Consider the following 20,059-nt stretch of genomic DNA (forward strand, 5'->3'; position numbering starts at 1 on the left):
CACACACACACACACAAATGCATTAAAAGAATGAGAATAATAAACACTCATTTTATAAACCCTAGTTTCTAAGAACATTGTTCTGGTCAGGTTTTCTGAGAGTTCCTCCACATTCACAGTGTTTAGTCCGTTGGAATCGAACCCTGGTTTTTTCCCCTTCTCCGTGTGCTTTCGTTTAGCCAGGTGAGGACACTCGCAATCACGTCCGAACGCAGCCCAAAACAACCCCGAGAGCATGTGAGCGACGTGTTCTCGTCCTGCTTCCGGGAACCAACTGTAGCAGATTTGATTTTCATTCAGCTCACCCCGGTTGTAACAACAGTTTTATAGGTATGAGCTGCTTCAATGACTTGCAGCTCCTAATAAATGCACAAGCTTCAATGACGTTCAACATCAGAATAAAAATAAATAAATAAATAGAAAAATTAGTATCCCAGACAAAAGACAGCTAGAGATCCCACAAGCATGGTGATGTTAACTGGGAGGTGCTAGCTTAGTGGTTAAGGCATTGTATTTTGGATAAAAGTAAAGAGTTCAAATCCCAGCCACTGGGCCCCTGATGTCTTGCACCATAACCCATGATTGTTTTTGATTTCTGATTTCATGAGGCAGTTCATTCTGTGAATTCTGCCACTGCTTTAGAGCATGCTAACTTAGCAATAACCTTGAGGCTAACATTTAAGCTAAAAGTCACAAACTTTGAGTTCATTGCGACTCATTTCAAGATTTGTTTTGTTTTTTGTTTTTTCTCAAAAGGGTTCAAACTCCAGCCACACCAAGCTGCTGCTGCTGGGCCCCCTTGAGCAAGGCCCCTAACCCCCATAGCTGCTCAATTGTATAAATGAGATAAATGTAAGTCGCTTTGGATAAGGACATCTGCCAAATGGCATAAATGTCAATCTAAATTGGTTTAAGATTTTCTGTTTACTTAAAGACAAAGCAAGGCTAGAGAAATGTGGGCAGTGTAGGAAACCCTTAATCCTTAATCAAATTGAACACACCAACATATTGCTGACAAAACTGAACATCTTGAAATTTTTGAGGAAATTAAATCTTAGTCAGCATTTTATAGAGCAATATAATTCTAAATAATGGTGTACAAGTTACTCAGGACTGGCCTCCGTGTTCTGACTCGAGGATGCTGCTTATGTGCATCTGCGGGAAAAGATGAAGGGGTGTGTGTGTGTGTGAGAGAGAGAGTGAGTATGTGTGTGTGTGCCAGTAGCAGCTGAAATTCTGTGTAAACGTGGCTTCACCATTATTTCTGTGTAGGTGAGTGTGTGATTCAAACTATGGTGGTATTCCTAAATCAGGAAATTAAGACTTGGAGGTATAACTCAAAAACTGAGAGAGCTGAGATGAGTGTGTGTGTGTGTGTGTGTGTGTGTGTGTGTGTGTGTGCGTGTTTCTGCAGTTAGAAACATCAGTGGCACTGCTCACTCACACTCGCTCGCCGTGCTGTGGATCAGGTAGCAGAGTTTCTTGGATTATGCTCTTTTAAGAAGGGATTAACCATGTTGCAGCGTTCAGGGGCAAATTGCCCCGAGAAGACATCTCAGGCTCCGAAGGAAGAAAAAAAAAAAAAAAAAAAAGTTAAATTCTTCACCTAATCCTCCTCAAAGCTTCTTAACTCATCGCCCTCACACGCACTCTTTCACTCGTTCTCGCTCACTCCTGTTCATTTGTCAGCGAGTGTTTTGAGAGCGAGCGTCTCTTTAAGACAATTCATCCACCTCCTTAAACCCCCTTGCTCTGTTTTTCCCCCTTCCCCCCCAATGTTACACTGGTTGCTTTGTAACATATATAATATGTAATGATATATACACACACACACACACACACACACACACACACACACACACACACACACACACACACACACACACACACACACACACACACACACACACATATATATATATATATATATATATATATATATATATATATATAATTCCAAAGATAGAGAGATGCAACATCGCAGTGGGTGACACAGACACTCTCTTAAGTCAACATGTCAGTAGAGAGAACAATGTGACAAGTGTGTGAGGATGTGTATATGAGTGTATACTCAAACCTCGGGGTTCAAGTGGTGGCAGCACTGAATGCATGAAAGCTCATATGGACAGGGGTTTTGTGTGTGTGTGTGTGTGTGTGTGTGTGTGTGTGTGTGTGTGTGTGTGTGTTGTTACAGCACCTTGGCCATATGGAGCGGGGCAGCTGTGTTTTCGTAGGGAGGAGGTGAAGACCCAGGTGTTGGATGTGCATGTGTTGGGGGTGGACAGGAATGTAGCAGACGATGTAGGAGGAGTAAAGAAAGAGAAAGAAAACAAGGCGAGCGCACTGAAAAGCCAAAGGACGCATTGGACCATCAGCTCAGCAAACCAAACCAAAGCCTTTTAACCGCAACGAAAATGTCCAGGCACTGCAGACAAATATGAAATATGGGACGATGATTACTTACGATTTTTCGATGATGATAGCAATACAACAATGTTTTTTAATATTTGGTTTTTCCATATGATACATTGGGATGCTGCCAGTATGTACACATATTCAGCGTTTTTTTAGCCCAATCTTTAGCTCTTGTCTCTTTCCACCTTCAGCTCCGCTCGCAAACCGGCGCTCATCCACATGCCCACAGCCACATACATACATAATGTATAGTTTGTATATTATGGTACTGTAGATTGCCCTGTTTTGCTAAATTATGTACTGTAATTTGTTAAATTATTAACAAATTAAAGTATATTACCCCAAACTAATCACCAACCTTTAAGACTCCTGGGTAGGCCATGTCTCTTGGCTTTTCAAGTTACGATGGGGTCATCAAAACTCATCTCCATCATAAGTCGGTGACTATCTGAACTCCGTTTACTGTCTGCACATATTCTCCCCTTTGTCTGACTGTGATTCCTCCAGATTCTCCTGTTTCCTCCACCAGAGTTAGATCACAGCTTTCGGTTGCATTGTCCCTGTATTTCAATCGGTTTTTGTCAGCGTTTCTGCTGCAGCTGACAAGACGATATCATATAACTAACATGATCGATGACGTCACAATACACTTTTTAAATGGAAAAATTTTTTTGCCAACAAATAACTTAAACTAAAAGCAGCTTACTATATGTGCCATTTTTAATCTTTAATACGTTACTAATTAGATGCTTTCGTTTATATACAATATATACCGTAATTTCCGGACTATAAAGCGCACCCATATATAAGCCGCAAATATTTTTATTTTTGACATAAATAAGCCGCACCTGTCTTATAGACACTAATGCACTTTACACAGGCTTTAACGAAAGATACGTTACACACGGTGTAACGGGTGAAATATGTTGCGCTTCCTTTAAGAGCAGAGCGGCATTTTGGGAATAGCATGCCACTGCATTTTCCCGCTATTACTGTGTGTGTGGAGACCGAGTAATATGTCCTCATTATTTTCTGATGCTGATTTCTAAGTTTCTTTGACTAAACCGTAACGCTGTTGCCAAGAAAAATAAAAAAGCACGAGTTTTGGAAACCTGTCTGTGCTTATATGATTTCTGTTGCAACTGGAGTTAGCGAGCTCTCCCTTCACCCAGACTCAACGCGTTACAACGGCTTGTATCTAAACAGTAGCCGACCAAGAAAGTCATTGTTCACTGTCTTCCTCCTTCCTTTCACAACAATTTCTCTCTGGAGTTTATCTTTTGGCATCGTCATGCGTTTAAAAATCACCCGATGGAAGTTTTTTCTCCCGATGCCGTGCAGCTCTGAACACAGGTGAAGTGCGTTTTTTCGTTTCCGTTCGGAAATTTCATTGGTCTAATGTTATGGGGTTCAGTTTTTTGGCTTGAAGTTTGTGAAACCGGGAAAAACCCAGGAAAAATTCATAAATTAGCCGCTTCGTTGTTTAAGCCACGGGGTTCAAAACGTGGGAAAAAAGTAGCGTCTTATAGTCTGAAAAATACGGTAAGCAGGTGCATATCTCAGATTTGTATGAGGAACACTACAGAAGTGGAAAGTTTGCAGCAAACCTATAGGTCATACACATTGTTTACTATATTTTTACCGTTTTATCACCGTCTGTACAGTTACACTGCCGAGAAATCCAATTATATTGTATTTCCAAACCTGCCAACCTTCAGGCATTGGAGCGTCTCGAATTACCAGAATATCTTAGTATGACTTATTCTTTCAATAAACAGCAGAGAAAAACCAAGACAAAAAATCTGAAACGAGTTGCACAGGAGTTTTACTTACACTTTCTCTTACCAATCAAAAACTGAAAGAATTGACAATTTTTCTCCAAAAAAAAAACGTAATGAGGACATGTCCGATAGAATGTTAAAAATGAGGTATTAAATGTGCATTATTTGGTCAGCACAAGAGACAGTGGCAGTCAGTTAAGATTTTGAGACACAGTTTAAGAGCAGAACCGTGAAAATGTGTCCGACATTTAAACAAAGGAAACGGCTTGATTTTCCACACATGCTTTACAACATAGTCAAATTGCTGAAATTCCTCTTGCATATCCCAGGGTCTTCAAAAAAGTAAAGACCTGGGGTCAGTCATGAGACAGCACCCCTAGAGGAGATGTTAAAATCCCCACAATGGCAGCTTGACTGTGTTTGGGCATGAACCCTCCCCAACCTCTGATCAGAGCATTGATTATTAAACATCAGACAAAATGTGCAACCAAGTGTTTTTTTTTTGTTCAACAACTGAGTTTTCATGAGTGGAGCCGCCACCATGCAGTTCCTGACTGCACGGCTGATAAAAAGACTACACCAGTACCACGTGAAATGGTGAAAAATCCCATTGTCCTGGTAGCTCTGGATGATTTTATTGTTTATTACAATTTTCTAAATGTGAAAAATCGCATTACCTTGCCAGTCATTTTGTGAACTAATCACTTCCATAACCTTTGTGTTCAATTGAAAAATGCAATTAAAACAATTCTGCCTTCAAAAACAACTTTTGTTTTGGCCACACTTGACAAAAGCCTTACATGCACCTTTCTGCTTTCTTCTCCATTCAAGTCTGACAAACATGGCCGACTGACTGATCCGTCACTTATTTCAGCTGAGTAATATTTTCATTAAAATAGCTATGATTTCATGATAACAATAATACAATAAACCGTGATGTTTCTCATTAGTACAAGTCCATTTTGTGTGTCCATGCTGAGGTGCACAGGCGATGAGAGAACGGAGATAAAAACCATTTACAGATTCTTTCCTCTGCCCTCCGTTCCGTTCTAGCTCCACAGACATCAAAACAAAGACTGCAGCTCATCTGTTATGTGTTCTCTACCAGCTTTCTAACTCCTGAGGCACACACACACACACACACACACACACACACACACACACACACACACACACATCTATACACGCTTCCGTCTTGTGGCTGCCATTTATTTAGGCAGCAAGGTGCTGTGGGCCATGGTATCTATGGCAACACAGAGGGGCTGAGGGCGCCAAAGTTTCGCTCTATCCCTCGTTCCCTCGTTCGTGAGGCATCTCCTCACTGGAAGTGAAGAGAGAGAGAGAGAGAGAGAGAGAGAGAGAACAAGGAAGAGAAAGATCATTCTTATTCTGTGGTGTGGCTCGACATCGCTTCATAGCCGTCTGCCAGGAACAGCAACCTTGTACCCGCATACTAAACACACCAGTGTCATCCTATACACAGTGGCCTATACACACACACACACACAATTACACCCGTGATACAGGCGTGCATGCCAGTTATAGGACTGCAAATGGACACACACATATTGAGTGCGAACCTGTCCGGGCCAGTGTTTCTTAGTATGTGAGATGGGACTGATGAGATACACATACAAGCCAGACAGACACCCTCTGCAACCTTCTCTTTCCTGGGTAACATATGTCTCCATGTGCACTCTCTCTCTTTCTCTCTCACACACACACACACACACACACACACACACACACACACACACACACACACACACACACATCCCTGTTCCCTTTTTCCATCTACACTCCCTACTCTGCCATGATCCACATGGTCTTTCCATCTGTCAGTGTTTGAGTGTGGACAAAGAAGTGTGTGTGGTAGTGCACACACACACACACACACACACACACACACACACAGCGCAACCTGGCCATCGGGCTGCATGTAGACCAGCGCTTGCCACATGTACACCAGCGCTGCCACATGCAGCCCCTCTCACTGTGTATATTCGTTGTCCAAATGCACTACGGCACTGCGACTAAGTGCATTTTATTTCAATGTGAATGTGTGCAGCACAAAACCTGGAATTGTACAAGAGAAACATGTCTGTTCTTCTGTCAATAGCCACATATGTCAAAACGTGATGGAGTAAATTTGCAAGTAGGCAACTATTCAATTCAGAATCATTTAGAGCTAATGTTTTGACATACAATGTTGTGCAAGACAGTGAAATTCATATACAATACATAGGCCACACCTTCATTAAAAGGACTGACTGATACATAAGGCCACATCTCTTTCCTCTAGGACAAAAACACAGGCTACACCTCTTTCCTTTAGGACAGAAACACAGGCCACACCTCCTTCCCTAGGACAGAAACACAGGCCACACCTCCTCCCATGAGACCACACCTCCTTCACTGGGACTGATAGATATGTATCTATCCGTCCCAGTGAAGGAGGTGTGGCCTCATGGATCTGGCCTAGGGCAGGAGGTGTGGCCTGTATTTCTGTCGTAAAGGAAAGAGGTGTGGCCTGTGTTTTTGTCCTAGAGGAAAGAGGTGTGGCCTGTGTTTGTCCTAAAGGAAAGAGGTGTGGCCTGTGTTTTTGTCCTAGAGGAAAGAGGTGTGGCCTGTATTTCTGTCCTAAAGAAAAGAGGTGTAGCCAGTATTTATGTCCTAGAGGAAGGAGGTGTGGCCTGTTTTTCTGTCCTAGGGAAGGAGGTGTGGCCTGTGTTTCTGTCTTAGGGAAGGAGGTGTGGCCTGTGTTTTTGGCTACACCTCCTTCCTTAGGACCGATACAGAAGAGACACCTTCTTCCCTAGGCCAGATCCATTAGGCCACACCTCTTTCACTAGGACTAACTGATGCTTAGGCTACACCTCCTTGACTGGGACTGACTGATACCTAGATCACAGGTATGAGACTGCATAAGCATTAAGTACACAGAGAAACATAGTCAAGCTTAATGTTCGAATATAGACCCAATGCAGTGCTTTACATTTACTCATTTGTCAGACACAACGCCAGCTACAATTCAACTATAAAGCTGAGCAGTTGAGGGTTAAGGGCTTTTCCTCAAGAGAGGCTCCAAGGCAGTCATAGGCTTCAAACTTACAACCCTCTACTCAGTAGTGGAAAACCCTAACCCCTGAGCTTTAGTACACCTCTATAAGGACGAACTTCTCTTTTTTCCTTTTTTACTCAGAGTGGATTAGAGACCCTCGGTAAACAAACGCCCATGCAGCCTCCACAGTGGAAGTAAAAAAAAAAAAAAAAATCGCTCAGTGCAACAAAAGTCTTTCATCATTCAGCAGGATTATATAAGGCTATGTCAACAAAATTCCATGGAGAGAATCCGACCAGAAAACAATATTACGGAGAAGAACAAATAAAATGTCGTCAATTAGGAATCGTGTACGGATGTATACAGTGCGCCGTATTACTCAATCCTGAAACGCTTCATAAACTGTTGTAAATAAAGACCTCTAAACTAGACGTGGACAAATGGCCTGGACATTTTTGTAGTGGGAGTGATTTCCGGCTAGCACAAAAATGCTCGAGATCGCAATCTAGCTGCCTGGGATGTGCTTCTTGGGTCAATTCAACAGTTGGAGCGATCAGAGAAAACCAGGAAATATTAGATTTATCGTGTTCCTGGAAAAACATACTGACCTTGCAATGACCTTGCACAATGGATTTTTCACTTATTTTGACAATAAATCAGATATTTATTGACGTCTGGCTAGCATCTTTGGGTTGATTTAGTGCTGGTTTACTGAAATATGCATTATAGACAAATAGTGGAGAAATATTATGGACTTGTGCTGTTATTTCACAGCATTTACACGGTTTCGAGAATTTTGATAACTCACTATACCCCGCAACATTGTATATCTGCTACAAATGGACATTCGGTGCAACCCAGATGAGAATGGGTTCCCTCTTGAGTCTGGTTCCTCTCAAGGTTTCTTCCTATTCCCCTCTCGGGGAGTTTTTCCTTACCACAGTCGCCACCGGCTCGCTCATCAGGGACAAACTTACACTTATAAAGAACATATTCACTTTGTAAAGCTGCTTTGAGACAATGTTCATTGTTAGAAGCGCTATACAAATAAAAATGAATTGAGTTTAATTGAAAGCTATATGCCGCTTATCCAGGAGTTAAGCGTTTCAGTCTGTAAGTATATATAATATGATCTGCATAACGTCAATACAACCAGCAAGACCATATATGGGTGTAATAAATGTGAGTATAGTGATATTTTGTTTGGCGATACTTTATCAGTTCATGAAAACGCTATATAAAGATATATATATTATATATACACATATACAGTGAGGAAAATAAGTATTTGAACACCCTGCTATTTTGCAAGTTCTCCCACTTAGAAATCATGGAGGGGTCTGAAATTGTCATCGTAGGTGCATGTCCACTGTGAGAGACATAATCTAAAAAAAAAAAAAATCCAGAAATCACAATATATGATTTTTAAACTATGTATTTGTATGATACAGCTGCAAATAAGTATGGGGCTCCATGCAGGATCTCACCTCGTGGGGTCTCAATGATCCTAAGGAAGGTGAGAAATCAGCCCAGAACTACACAGAAGGAGCTGGTCAATGACCTGAAAAGAGCTGGGACCACCGTTTCCAAGGTCACTGTTGGTAATACACTAAGACGTCATGGTTTGAAATCATGCATGGCACGGAAGGTTCCCCTGCTTAAACCAGCACATGCCCAGGCACGTCTTAAGTTTGCCAATGACCATTTGGATGATCCAGAGGAGTCATGGGAGAAAGTCATGTGGTCAGATGAGTCCAAAATAGAACTTTTGGGTCATAATTCCACTAAACGTGTTTGGAGGAAGAAGAATGATGAGTACCATCCCAAGAACACAATCCCTACTGTGAAGCATGGAGGTGGTAGCATCATGCTTTGGGGGTGTTTTTCTGCACATGGGACAGGGCGACTGCACTGTATTAAAGAGAGAATGACCGGGGCCATGTATTGCGAGATTTTAGGGAACAACCACCTTCCCTCAGTTAGAGCATTGAAGATGGGTCGAGGCTGGGTCGTCCAACATGACAATGACCCGAAGCACACAGCCACGATAACCAAGGAGTGGCTCTGTAAGAAGCATATCAAGGTTCTGGCGTGGCCTAGCCAGTCTCCAGACCTAAACCCAATAGACAATCTTTGGAGGGAGCTCAAACTCCGTGTTTCTCAGCGACTGGTCAAAAACCTGACTGATCTACAGAAGATCTGTGTGGAGGAGTGGGCCAAAATCCCTCCTGCAGTGTGTGCTAACCTGGTGAAAAACTACAGGAAATGTTTGACCTCTGTAATTGCAAAGGCTACTGTACCAAATATTAACATTGACTTTCTCAGGTGTTCAAATACTTATTTGCAGCTGTATCATACAAATAAATAGTTAAAAAATCATATATTGTGATTTCTGGATTTTTTTTTTTAGATTATGTCTCTCACAGTGGACATGCACCTACGAAGACAATTTCAGACCCCTCCATGATTTCTAAGTGGGAGAACTTGCAAAATAGCAGGGTGTTCAAATACTTATTTTCCTCACTGTATATATCGTGTTTAGTAAATATGCACCAAATGCAACGTATTAAGTGCCGGACCGCAAATTTGTTGAATGAATGAATGAATAAATGAATAAATAAAGACATTTGTTAAAGTATGCTGAAATAAGTAGAACAGTTAAGATCATCTCTTTAGAAAATTTAATATTAATTATCAAACACACACACACACACACACACACACACACACACACACACACACACACACACACACACACACAGCGCCATACAGTCGAATCTCGCGGTCCCACTTTATCGCGATTTCCACATGAAAAATTTGCCGCATGAATATTTTGTTTCGCGAATGCTCCCGAATTCAGTTCATCATAAGAAACGAGTAGCATTACAAGAAACTGTAGGTTTCCGCTTATTTATTGGTTGTAGTATCCTCTGACGTAAAAGAAAATGAGGGAATTGAAGACATACGTCACCAGAATTAGCCAATGAAAATAAAGAATGCAGTGACGTGTATTTTTAAACTCAGCCCCTTTTTTGATGTCATAGGACACTTCAACCAATAAACAAGTAGAGAAACTGTGCATAGGCTCCAGTACTGTACTACAGTACTCACTATGAATGTGAAATTTCTATAAATTTACACAAAATTCATTTCGCTATATTCTTGCAAATGTTTTCTGTGTGTGTTTAAAGAGTGTGGGAGGAGGATTTACGGCTTAAACAATCAAAATTAATTTTTTTTGCCGAAATTCGTTTTTCGCACGCGATAAACGGGGGAACTGTTTTATATGTATTATTTCTAATTTAGATAGCTAAAATTAATAATTAGTCAATTATAATTTATACAATTATACATATTAATGAATATATTCCTATTTATTTAACCACATTTTTTTTTCAATACTGTTTTTTTTTTTCGTAATAAAGTTCAGTGCTATTTAACATGGAGTGTTTGTTTTTTATCCACTATTCATTTTAAATACTATCGGTTGATTTATTAGTTATCTTCGAGTACGATTCTACCTAGCGATCGGTATCAGTGAACCCACTATCGATGGACCTCTGATCAAAACCGCAGTAAATGAATTAATGTGTGAACACTGCAGCAGAAATCTATCCTGAATTCATGAAGCAGCGGTGAATAACAGCGCATTGTTTCCTGTCCGAGTGTTGCAAGGCGAAGACATTCCACGTGTGGAAGGCTAGCACGGCTTTATCTGTTCGACAAGCACAGACAAGCAAAGATGCATCGGAGGAAGATGTTTTGTTGTTGAGTTCCGGAGGTTCGTATACAACTACATTAACAAAGTATTGTGCAACGCAGTATGGATGTCCCTCAAAGTGGAAGCTTTTCATTGTGCGACGTGGAGTTTTGCTAAACACTTATTAAACGGTTCATAATATTACAAATGTGATACGTCCTGAGCTACATCACTTCGCTTTGAAGAGTTCAGGATATTTCCCCTTGAAGACGCACTCACACAGTCACAGGGCTTTTGTTGCAGTGGGCAGAGTGATGGTCGGTGATGGTTTTGTCTGGTGTCAGTGTTGTCAAGTCGCACAACAAAAATTTGCAGAACACTGTAGTTGCTCCTCCCTCCAAAGCCCCCCCACCACACACACACACACACACACACACACACACACACACACACACACACACACACACACACCACTCCCTCTCCAAACACGCGCACACACACAAGCCTCTCCAAAGGATCTAAGAGCGGCTGAAATCAACCTAACACGTGGGGGTTAGTTAAAAAGATAGAGAAGAAAAAGCAATATCTCTTCTTCCTGTGAATAAAGAGACAGGGGGAGGGGAAGGACGAGAGCAGCTGGGTGGTCTTTTCCTCTCGTCTCTTTTTCTCAAGATCATCGCACTTGAGCTAGATTCCTCTCCAGACACATCACGCAGAAAAAGAACAGATAGGATGGATTGTAAAAAAAAAGAAAGAAAGAAAGAAAGAAAGAAAGAAAGAAAGAAAGTAAGAAAGGAGCACAGAGAGAACGAGATACAGATGTCCTCCATAACAATGTGTCTTTTTCCATCTGCCTCTCTCTCTTTCTCACACACACACACACACACACACACACACACACACACACACACAGGCAACAGGCCACCTAAACGGCTGATTTAACTGCTCATTTAACTTCCTTCCAACCAATCACATGCTGCCCCTCCCCCACAACGTCTATTTAGCTCGAACCCCTGCACCTCATTGACTTTAACACGCAAACTCACTCACACACACGCTTAGCACGCATCAACACACTACGCGTCCCCCCACCATCGCCTTTGATCGCTAGCGAATAAATCACAGTCACCAAGGCAATATGCAAAACGCAGAGGAGTGACAATTAAAGCCTGACTAACGAGCTTTTAAGGAGCGGGCTGAAGTTTCATAATCACACGCTAATAAGATTATGCAAACTCTGCCATTCTGCCACCCATATGAAAACACAGCAGACACTCACTGATCTCTGCGTGTGAGTGTGTGTGTGTGTGTGAGAAAGGAACAGTCTGTGGGTGGGTGGATATTTGCCATATGTTTTTGAGTATCAGATTATTGATATATGCGCTTATTTATTTTGCAAGACTTTTTCATTCGTGTCTGTCTGTGTGTGTGCGTATGTTGCATGTAGCGCTCAAAAAACCCTTTACATCATGTGTAATTAACTCAGCTTGTTCAATTGCCATTAGCATTAAAGCATCAGCTATTCGACGACCATCGGGCATAACAGGCAGCCTGCCAGATAAAACCGAAACCCAAACAGAAATCTACAGCACTCACAACAAGGTCAAAATGTTCTTTACCTATCTCTACCTCGTTCTGGAATACTTATACTAGCACGTTTTTTCCATAAATCCTTTTATTTTAATAATAAAAAAAGGTGCTATCATTCCTCTTAATAGAGTTTAGGCTGATGGTATCATGGGTCTAGAACCTAGTGAAGCAGTGTCGATTTTTCAATTTATAGAGACTCGAAGCACTTTCGTACTTCTCAATGGATATGGGCGTTTGCAAAATTTTCTAAATGTAAAATTATGGTTAAAGTGCCATTCAAGAGTTTAGCTATGCTGCTCCTTACTTGTGAAATCTATTTCCTTTTAATAATCACAATAGCGACCCTGTCTCTACCTTTAAATCTTGTCTGAAAACGCATGTTTTTATGCATGCGTATATATATATATATATATATATATATATATATATATATATATATATATATATATATATATATATATCGAAATTGTTGCTTGGTCATTTTTTGTGTGTTTTACCTGTACATAAGGTGTCCTTGAGTGTCACGTACGGCACCTATGAATAAAATGTATTATTATTATTATTAGAGGTCAACCGATTGAGCAGACCGCCGAATAATCGGGCTGATTTTTGGCATTTTTAATTGATCGCCATCGGCCGATTGCGCTGCAAATTAGGCGGATTATTAGACAGGCACATCTGACACGTGTGTGTAATTTTGCGCCTGTGTAAGAGAACATAACTCTCCCAAACCAGCAGGTGGCAGTAGTCTATATTTAGCATTCAAACAGGGAAACTGTAAGAGCTAGCACTGTGATTATATAAAGCAAAGCACCGTTTACACCTGCCTCGATCATTGAGGATTTGTGTAGCTTTCTTCAATCATGTCTGTTAAATTTCAAAGACAAGAGCAAGAACGACAAATGTGTGCTTCCTCTTTACTCAGTCGGTGTTTGCTTGGTTTCGTTTTTTTTCTCGTGTGCTCATTCGCTAAGCTGAATAACCAATCTAAGTTCTCTTGCTCGCTGACAAACTCCGCCTCCAAACCGACATGCAGAATCGGCCGAAAAACCGCTGACGCCATATGGCTACAGTGTGGAACTTACCAAAGATACCGAAGCTGATCGACTTTTAAATTCCACCAGGGGCTTGGTGTGCCCCGGGCAGATTCACCTACAATTTATTAGTTTAACTAGAATTGATCTCACACTACAAGTGCACTATTATAAACAATGGTGTAATCCATCTATATAACATGGCTATTCACATTTCTTAAAAGTTCTACTCAGAGGGTTCATGTAACACTTTTAAACAGTGCTGCAAAATTGAACAGTAGGAACATTAACACAAATGTGTGTGTAGTGTCATTTTCAACTTGCTACGAGCGTTTGCAAGCAAACTATTATCACGCTTTCAGAACGATGCAGCTAATTATATATTTTTTTTTTATCTGTACAACTCCCTACTAAATATTATGATGTTTTAAAGCTGAATAAATGCACATTCTTATAAACTGGAACAAAGCTTTATACAAAGTTTTACACAAGCTATGATTGTTGTGAACATGCACACAAAGGAAAGTACCGAACCAGTTTTTTTTTCTTTTTCTTCGAGCTAAGAGATAACGGATATCATAGGATGTAATTGCTTGGCCAAATGAGAGTAAAAATCTTTTTCCCTTTGTCTTCTCTCATTGCAATTTTCTCTTCTCTCTTCTCCCTATAGATCTTTTACCTCCCTCCATGCCTTTCCCTACAATCCATTTATCTCGCTCACTCATGATCTGTTTTCATTCCGCACATTCCCTCTCTTTCCTCTTCGTTCGCTTCTTCTTCTGTCTTTCTGCCCCTCGCACTCTCCGACTCGTTTCTACCTCTGCCGCATTTTTCCTCAGAGTGCTGCAAAGGACCAGCCGTCATAAATCTGTCTCTTTATTGCGGGCGAGGAGGGGGGAACGGGAAAGATGGAGGGGAAAAAAGAGCAAAGGAAGAGAAGGGAGAGATGGAAGAGAAAGAAAAAGGGTGGAGGGACGTCTAATCGCAGAGTATGAGACCCACAGCCTGATGTACGAATAAAATGTGGAGAAGGAAATGAGGAGGACTCAAAAGGAGGGTTGGGTTGGAGGGTGGAAGTAACTGGGGACATCATTAACAAGCATAATTTACAGGTCACTCACCAGCATGTCTTAGATTGAAAGGGAAATCAAACACACATATGCACCATTCCAGTGCACATGTTTAAAAAGACTCATAAAAGGCTGCCACAACAGACAGAGGGAAGGAACTGCGACTTGTTAGTGGTTAGGACCGAGTGACCAAGCGATTAGCTAGACTCAATTCTGACCACTTCGTTACCCGTCATCATCGTTTGTCAAGTCTACAAACATGATGTTCGAATGTTCAATAATAATCAAATGTAAATTCTGTCCTCTGTGTCTGATGAGGAGCACAAGCATCCTTACTTCTGAGCTAGGTGACGCAAAGGTATGGAGGTTTCGGCAGCCTTAGGGGCCCAGGGGCTGCTGCATTGACATTAATATATTAGACAGTGTCGATTTTCTATCCGAGAGCTAGCTGTTGCTGGGGCAACGGCCACCATTACTGGCCCAGTGCACAACACAGACATAAAATATAGCATTACGGGAAAGCAGGGTTTTAGAATGGAATTATGAACAAGATGGACTCCAGTATCTCTCCAAGCGAAAAGGAAATCTCTCCACGTCAAAAGACGTGCTACCGTACCATCTTGGCTTGGTCTTCTTCTGCTCCGTTATGGATAAAAGCAAAAGCATAATGAAGGGCAAGATCAGACACTTCCAGCGTTTTGATTTGAATAAAACCTTGTACCCCACAGATACAGTTACAGAAACTACCCCAGGCGGATCAGATACTGGACCATTGGGACTGAAAAGAAGGTTTAAGTGCATATAACACATCTAACCTGGTCAAAGCCTGATTATTAAACTCTTTTACCGAACAATCAAATTGGTACAAAGAAATAAATCCCAAAAGAGTCAGCGGAATCAGCCCACTTACATGTAATTATATTTAAGAGCAGGCCACACTTGGTCTCGTCACAAAACTCAACACATTTAAGCCTAAACAAAGACTTTACCCTTAGCTAGTCCATGATAGCACAGCATAACACAAACAGAACATAGCCAAGCATCTTACCTGTGCATGTTGCTGCATCGCACTGTAAGGCAAACCTTGACCAAGCACCTTCTGCTTCATCATCAGCATCCTCTTCTGCTCTTCCGTCAAATGTGCTGTCTGCCCTGGCATAGGACCTTGAGAAGGAGGTGGTCCCCCACCCTGTCCACCTGTCCCCTGCATATAGGGCATCATGGGATTTTTGACCTGACTGGCCATTGGTGGGGTCATTCGCTGACTCATGTGGTCAACCCCGCTGAAATGACTCAGTGGTTTAGTGTTGTTGTAAGACAGCTGCTTGTTCAAGGCATTCTGGGCAGCCATGTTGGCCGATTGTTGCTGCTGCTGTTGCTGGTTCATCATGTTCATATGGTTTTGTGGGAGGTAGTTGTTTATGCCTGGTTTGGGCACCATTGTGTTGGAGGCATTAAAGCCTTGTGGGTACATCATGGGGCTATTTGGTTTGTCAGGGTTGAAGGGACCACCGTAAGGGCTTGTTGGAGCTCCTGCAGGAGACCAGCTAGCTGCCTGGGACTGCTGTTTCTGCTGAATGAGCTTGGCACGTTGCTGTTGTTGTGCTGCCATCTGCTTTAGCTGTTCGGCCGGTGAGAGTTCAGTGGTTGGTGGAGCAGGAACCGGGACTGGTCCACTTCCTGCTCCTGCACCAGGACCTACTGGTGCTACCGGCGTTGACCCTGGGGGACCTACACCAGGACCAGGATTTATCATAAATCCATTGCCAGGTCTGGAGGTCTGTGTCTGGGCCTGTGTAGGGGTTTGGGGAGAACGAGCAATGCAGCTAGCAGGCGACCCTGATGCCATTGCAACTGCTGGAGACTGTTGCAGCGGTTGTTGGGGTGGTGTGCCATTGGCAGCAGTGGCAAATGGTGGTCCAGAGGAAGCTGGGCGAACCTGTGGAGAGCCCATCTGCCCACCCTGAGTCTGTGGCGGGTTATTGGGTGCTGTGGCGACTGGAGGAGGTACAGGCTCTTGCAGATTCTGCGTTTGCTCTGTTGTAGGCCGGCTGAAGTCACCAACTTCCTTCTTCTCCTCAAAGTCTTCATTAAAGAGGTCATGCATGTCATCCTCAGGAACCGTGTTTGCCAGCTCGTCAATCAGCTCCTGCCACTCCTGATCATTTAAGTTAATGTCAGAAAACAACTTGTTCTGATTGGACAACGAGGTGTCCGATGATTCAATCCCTGTTGCATCGTCCAGGGGCTCTTGTTTCATGTCCTTTAGAAGGCTAAAACCATCATCGAGATCCAAAGATCCATTGAGTTTAATGTCTGGCATGCCACCATTTTTACCCAAGTCCTCTGCTCGCCCTGTTATATGGTTTGTACCGGCATTGCCATTACCCATTGCATTATTAGATGTGTTGTTGCCTGTAGGTAATGTAGGCTTGATGTCCATTTGATGAAGTGGTGAGATTGGGGGTACACTGTTGGGCAAAGCACCCAGAGAGTCCAGTCCACTATTACCCTCCTTACGCAATCTCTTTGTAGTGGGCGAGTAGCTTCCATCACAGATCCCATTCTGGTCACCATTTAAAGGAGATCTGCACTGAGCGCTGTCCAATTTTCGTTTCACCGTCTCCTGAAGCTGAAAAAGAGAAAGAATGAAAAACTATTAGCTTTCCTTACATTGTAAGATTAGCTTAAGCTAATTATGATGTCTGGAACAGAGTGGAACAGAGCCATTATAAACACTACCAGGCAAACGTGGACACACTAGACTGCATATAGGGCTAAATGTTTTTATTGTTTTACCCACTTTATGAAAACACCTTTGTGTGAGCAGGTGGTTGCAAACCTTTAGTATCGTATGCTGGGTTTCACACTGGGAGTGTTTGCTGCAATCTGAATCTGTGTGCCATTGTTCCCGTCTCCAAGCGCCCCCTGCAATGTCGGTCTGGTTTCAGACTCGATTTTAACGGACCCCAGTGCGTTTGCATTCATCTTACATCATTGCAAATGTTCAGGAAGAAGAAAATATTTTTGATTTTTTATTATTATTGTGCTCAAGTCTATGTTCTTTACATGGCACTATTGATTAGAAAGCGGCAAACAGATCATGGTTCATCTGTGCTGTGACAACTAATGATGTCATCAGCTAAAACACATGGGCAGGTTAATTTACTTCCTGAAAGAGTGAGTGCGAGTTACATTCACGTTAATGAGAATCGTGGCACGGTTCTATTTCAACCAAACTTTCCACTTTCTACAGGTACAGGTCTTCCGAGTTACGATGGTTTGGCTTTGGATTTCATGATGACGATACGGAAAAAAAGTAATAGTACTTTAGTTTTCATGTGGCATTCAAACCTTTGTAAAATACGTTGGGACGGTGCCAGGATCTACACATCTCCCGGCTTTGTGAGATGCCTTACTCTTAACCAAGGTTTACTGATGCACGTGGGCAATCAAAGGCTGGCGCATGTGGTTCGATCCAACAGACGAGGTACTGCAGCTGAAATTGCTAAAGAAGTTGATGCTGTTAACGCTCGATGGATCAGGACTGTTGCCGACTGCAGCAAAGGGGGGGGACCAACACCATATTAGGCTGGTGGTCATAAAATTGTGACTGGCCGATGTTTATACTGTAAAGTTTATACAATACGGTAGTGTAAATTGCTCCGTTTTGCTAAATTATGTACTGTAACTGTAGTATACTGCCCCATAACCATTCCTTAAAACTCCTGGGTAGGCTAAGTTAGGCCACGAGTCACGATATTTTAAAATTACGATGGGATCATCGCAACGCATCTCCATCGTAATTCGGAGACGACCTGTAGGTCATTTGCGACAACTTTCACGTTACCAGTTCATACAAAACCATGCTACTTTTCAGACTAAACTGCAATAATGTATCATTACAGGTAAAAAAAACCTCACAAATCAGAGGGTAGAGAATGTTTCTAAACTGCATGGAGGCCCGTACTTAATTTCTAATTGACCATGACATTTGTCAGCTGAGGCCATCCTCTCTGCTTTATATACCCTGTGTACGATTCGCACTATTCCAGCAGCATCGAATCCTATAATCTGTGCAGATGCTTGTGTTTAAAGTGAGGCCTTTTGAGAGGTAATTACACTCTCATTCGAAGCAGTTAACCGCTCTAAGCTTTACAGTCAGCTCTCGCTAAATGGAACTTCCCTTTTGGCAGTTCATCATGCTGTATATCTAAACTAACTGCATATCTCCTCCTTACACACGTGTGGCTCTTTTTTTGCGACTCGTCACTGGAAGAATCATTCAACAAGAACAAGGTGATGATAAACCCCGGTTAGCACTTAATCATTATCCCGAGAGTCAGAAACGTTGAGGCAGAGAGTAAGAAAGCGAAAGAGCGAAAGAGGGAGAATTTAAGAAAAATATCATGTGCAAAATGAAATGTCACTTATAAAAGGTTCATTGTACATGCGAGTCCCTATCACATCCGCCGTCCTCTGCTTAATTTGTCTCAGCCATTAAGTTCTGTCTAAGCTGAGCATCACTAGGAGGTCTCTCTCACACACACTGGCACAAAAATACACAGCTTAACAAAACCACCAGTTGAATGTGTTATGTTTAACAGATAATTTTCAACCGTTTGTTCAAAGGCGCTCGGTAGACAAGGACGATTCTCAACAGAAAAAGCACCAAATCTCAAAGCCAGAAACAAAAAAATGCCTGTATGCTTCTGCTCACTCTTCCCCTCATCACACATCCCTAACCTGCTGGGTTTACAGCCAGCGTGGCAAAAAGCTAATGATAGCAAATATTGACGTGCAAAAAACGAGTGACAGACACTTGCAGGATGGGGACGAGGGAAGAAAAAAAAGCATTAAAGGAGGTGAAGAGTGTTTCTTGTCCCTCGCCACCTCTCGTTCATCCCTCGTTCCGTTCGCGTTAATGACTCTCGCAGTCAACGCGTTTAACGGCGCGTTAATTATGAGGGGGAGCGCGCCGTGTGTGTGTGTGTGTGTGTGTGTGTGTGTGTGTGTGTGTGTGTGTAAAAAATGTGTATGCTTGTATGTGTGTTCGTCCCTGGGTGCATCTTAGTGTTGCACCATGTGCAGAACAGTGTGTGTGAAGAGAAGACGGCGTAGCGTGCATATGTGCAGGTTAATTATGGAACGCCGATGAGTGCATGAGTGACAAATTTGCCTCGTATTCGGCTTCGATATGCCACCCACCCTCTTCCACGATGCATCCCCGCAGACCTGGTGTGTGCGTGCGAGTTTTGAGAGAGAGAGAGAGAGAGAGAGAGAGAGTGAGCGAGAGAGAGAGAGAGAGAGAGAGAGAGAGAGAGAGAGAGACGCCCCACACGCGTCACTTCACTGAAACATGCCAAATGAGATTCTGAAATAACGAGATTCATGGATCTTCTCTCCAG

General features: G+C 42.4%; 1 protein-coding gene across 3 annotated transcripts in view; it reads right to left on the minus strand.

The window, feature by feature from the left end:
* maml3 (mastermind-like transcriptional coactivator 3) overlaps positions 1-20,059 on the minus strand; it is a 172,092-nt gene that overhangs the window by 60,696 nt on the left and 91,337 nt on the right. For all 3 annotated transcript variants that reach the window (XM_046837161.1, XM_046837180.1, XM_046837170.1), the window contains exon 2: positions 15,700-17,283. In XM_046837161.1, coding sequence (XP_046693117.1) covers positions 15,700-17,283 — 1,584 coding nt within the window. The remainder of the gene's footprint in view (positions 1-15,699; positions 17,284-20,059) is intronic.

Source organism: Silurus meridionalis, chromosome 2, assembly GCF_014805685.1.
Source record: "Silurus meridionalis isolate SWU-2019-XX chromosome 2, ASM1480568v1, whole genome shotgun sequence".
NCBI lineage: Eukaryota > Metazoa > Chordata > Actinopteri > Siluriformes > Siluridae > Silurus > Silurus meridionalis.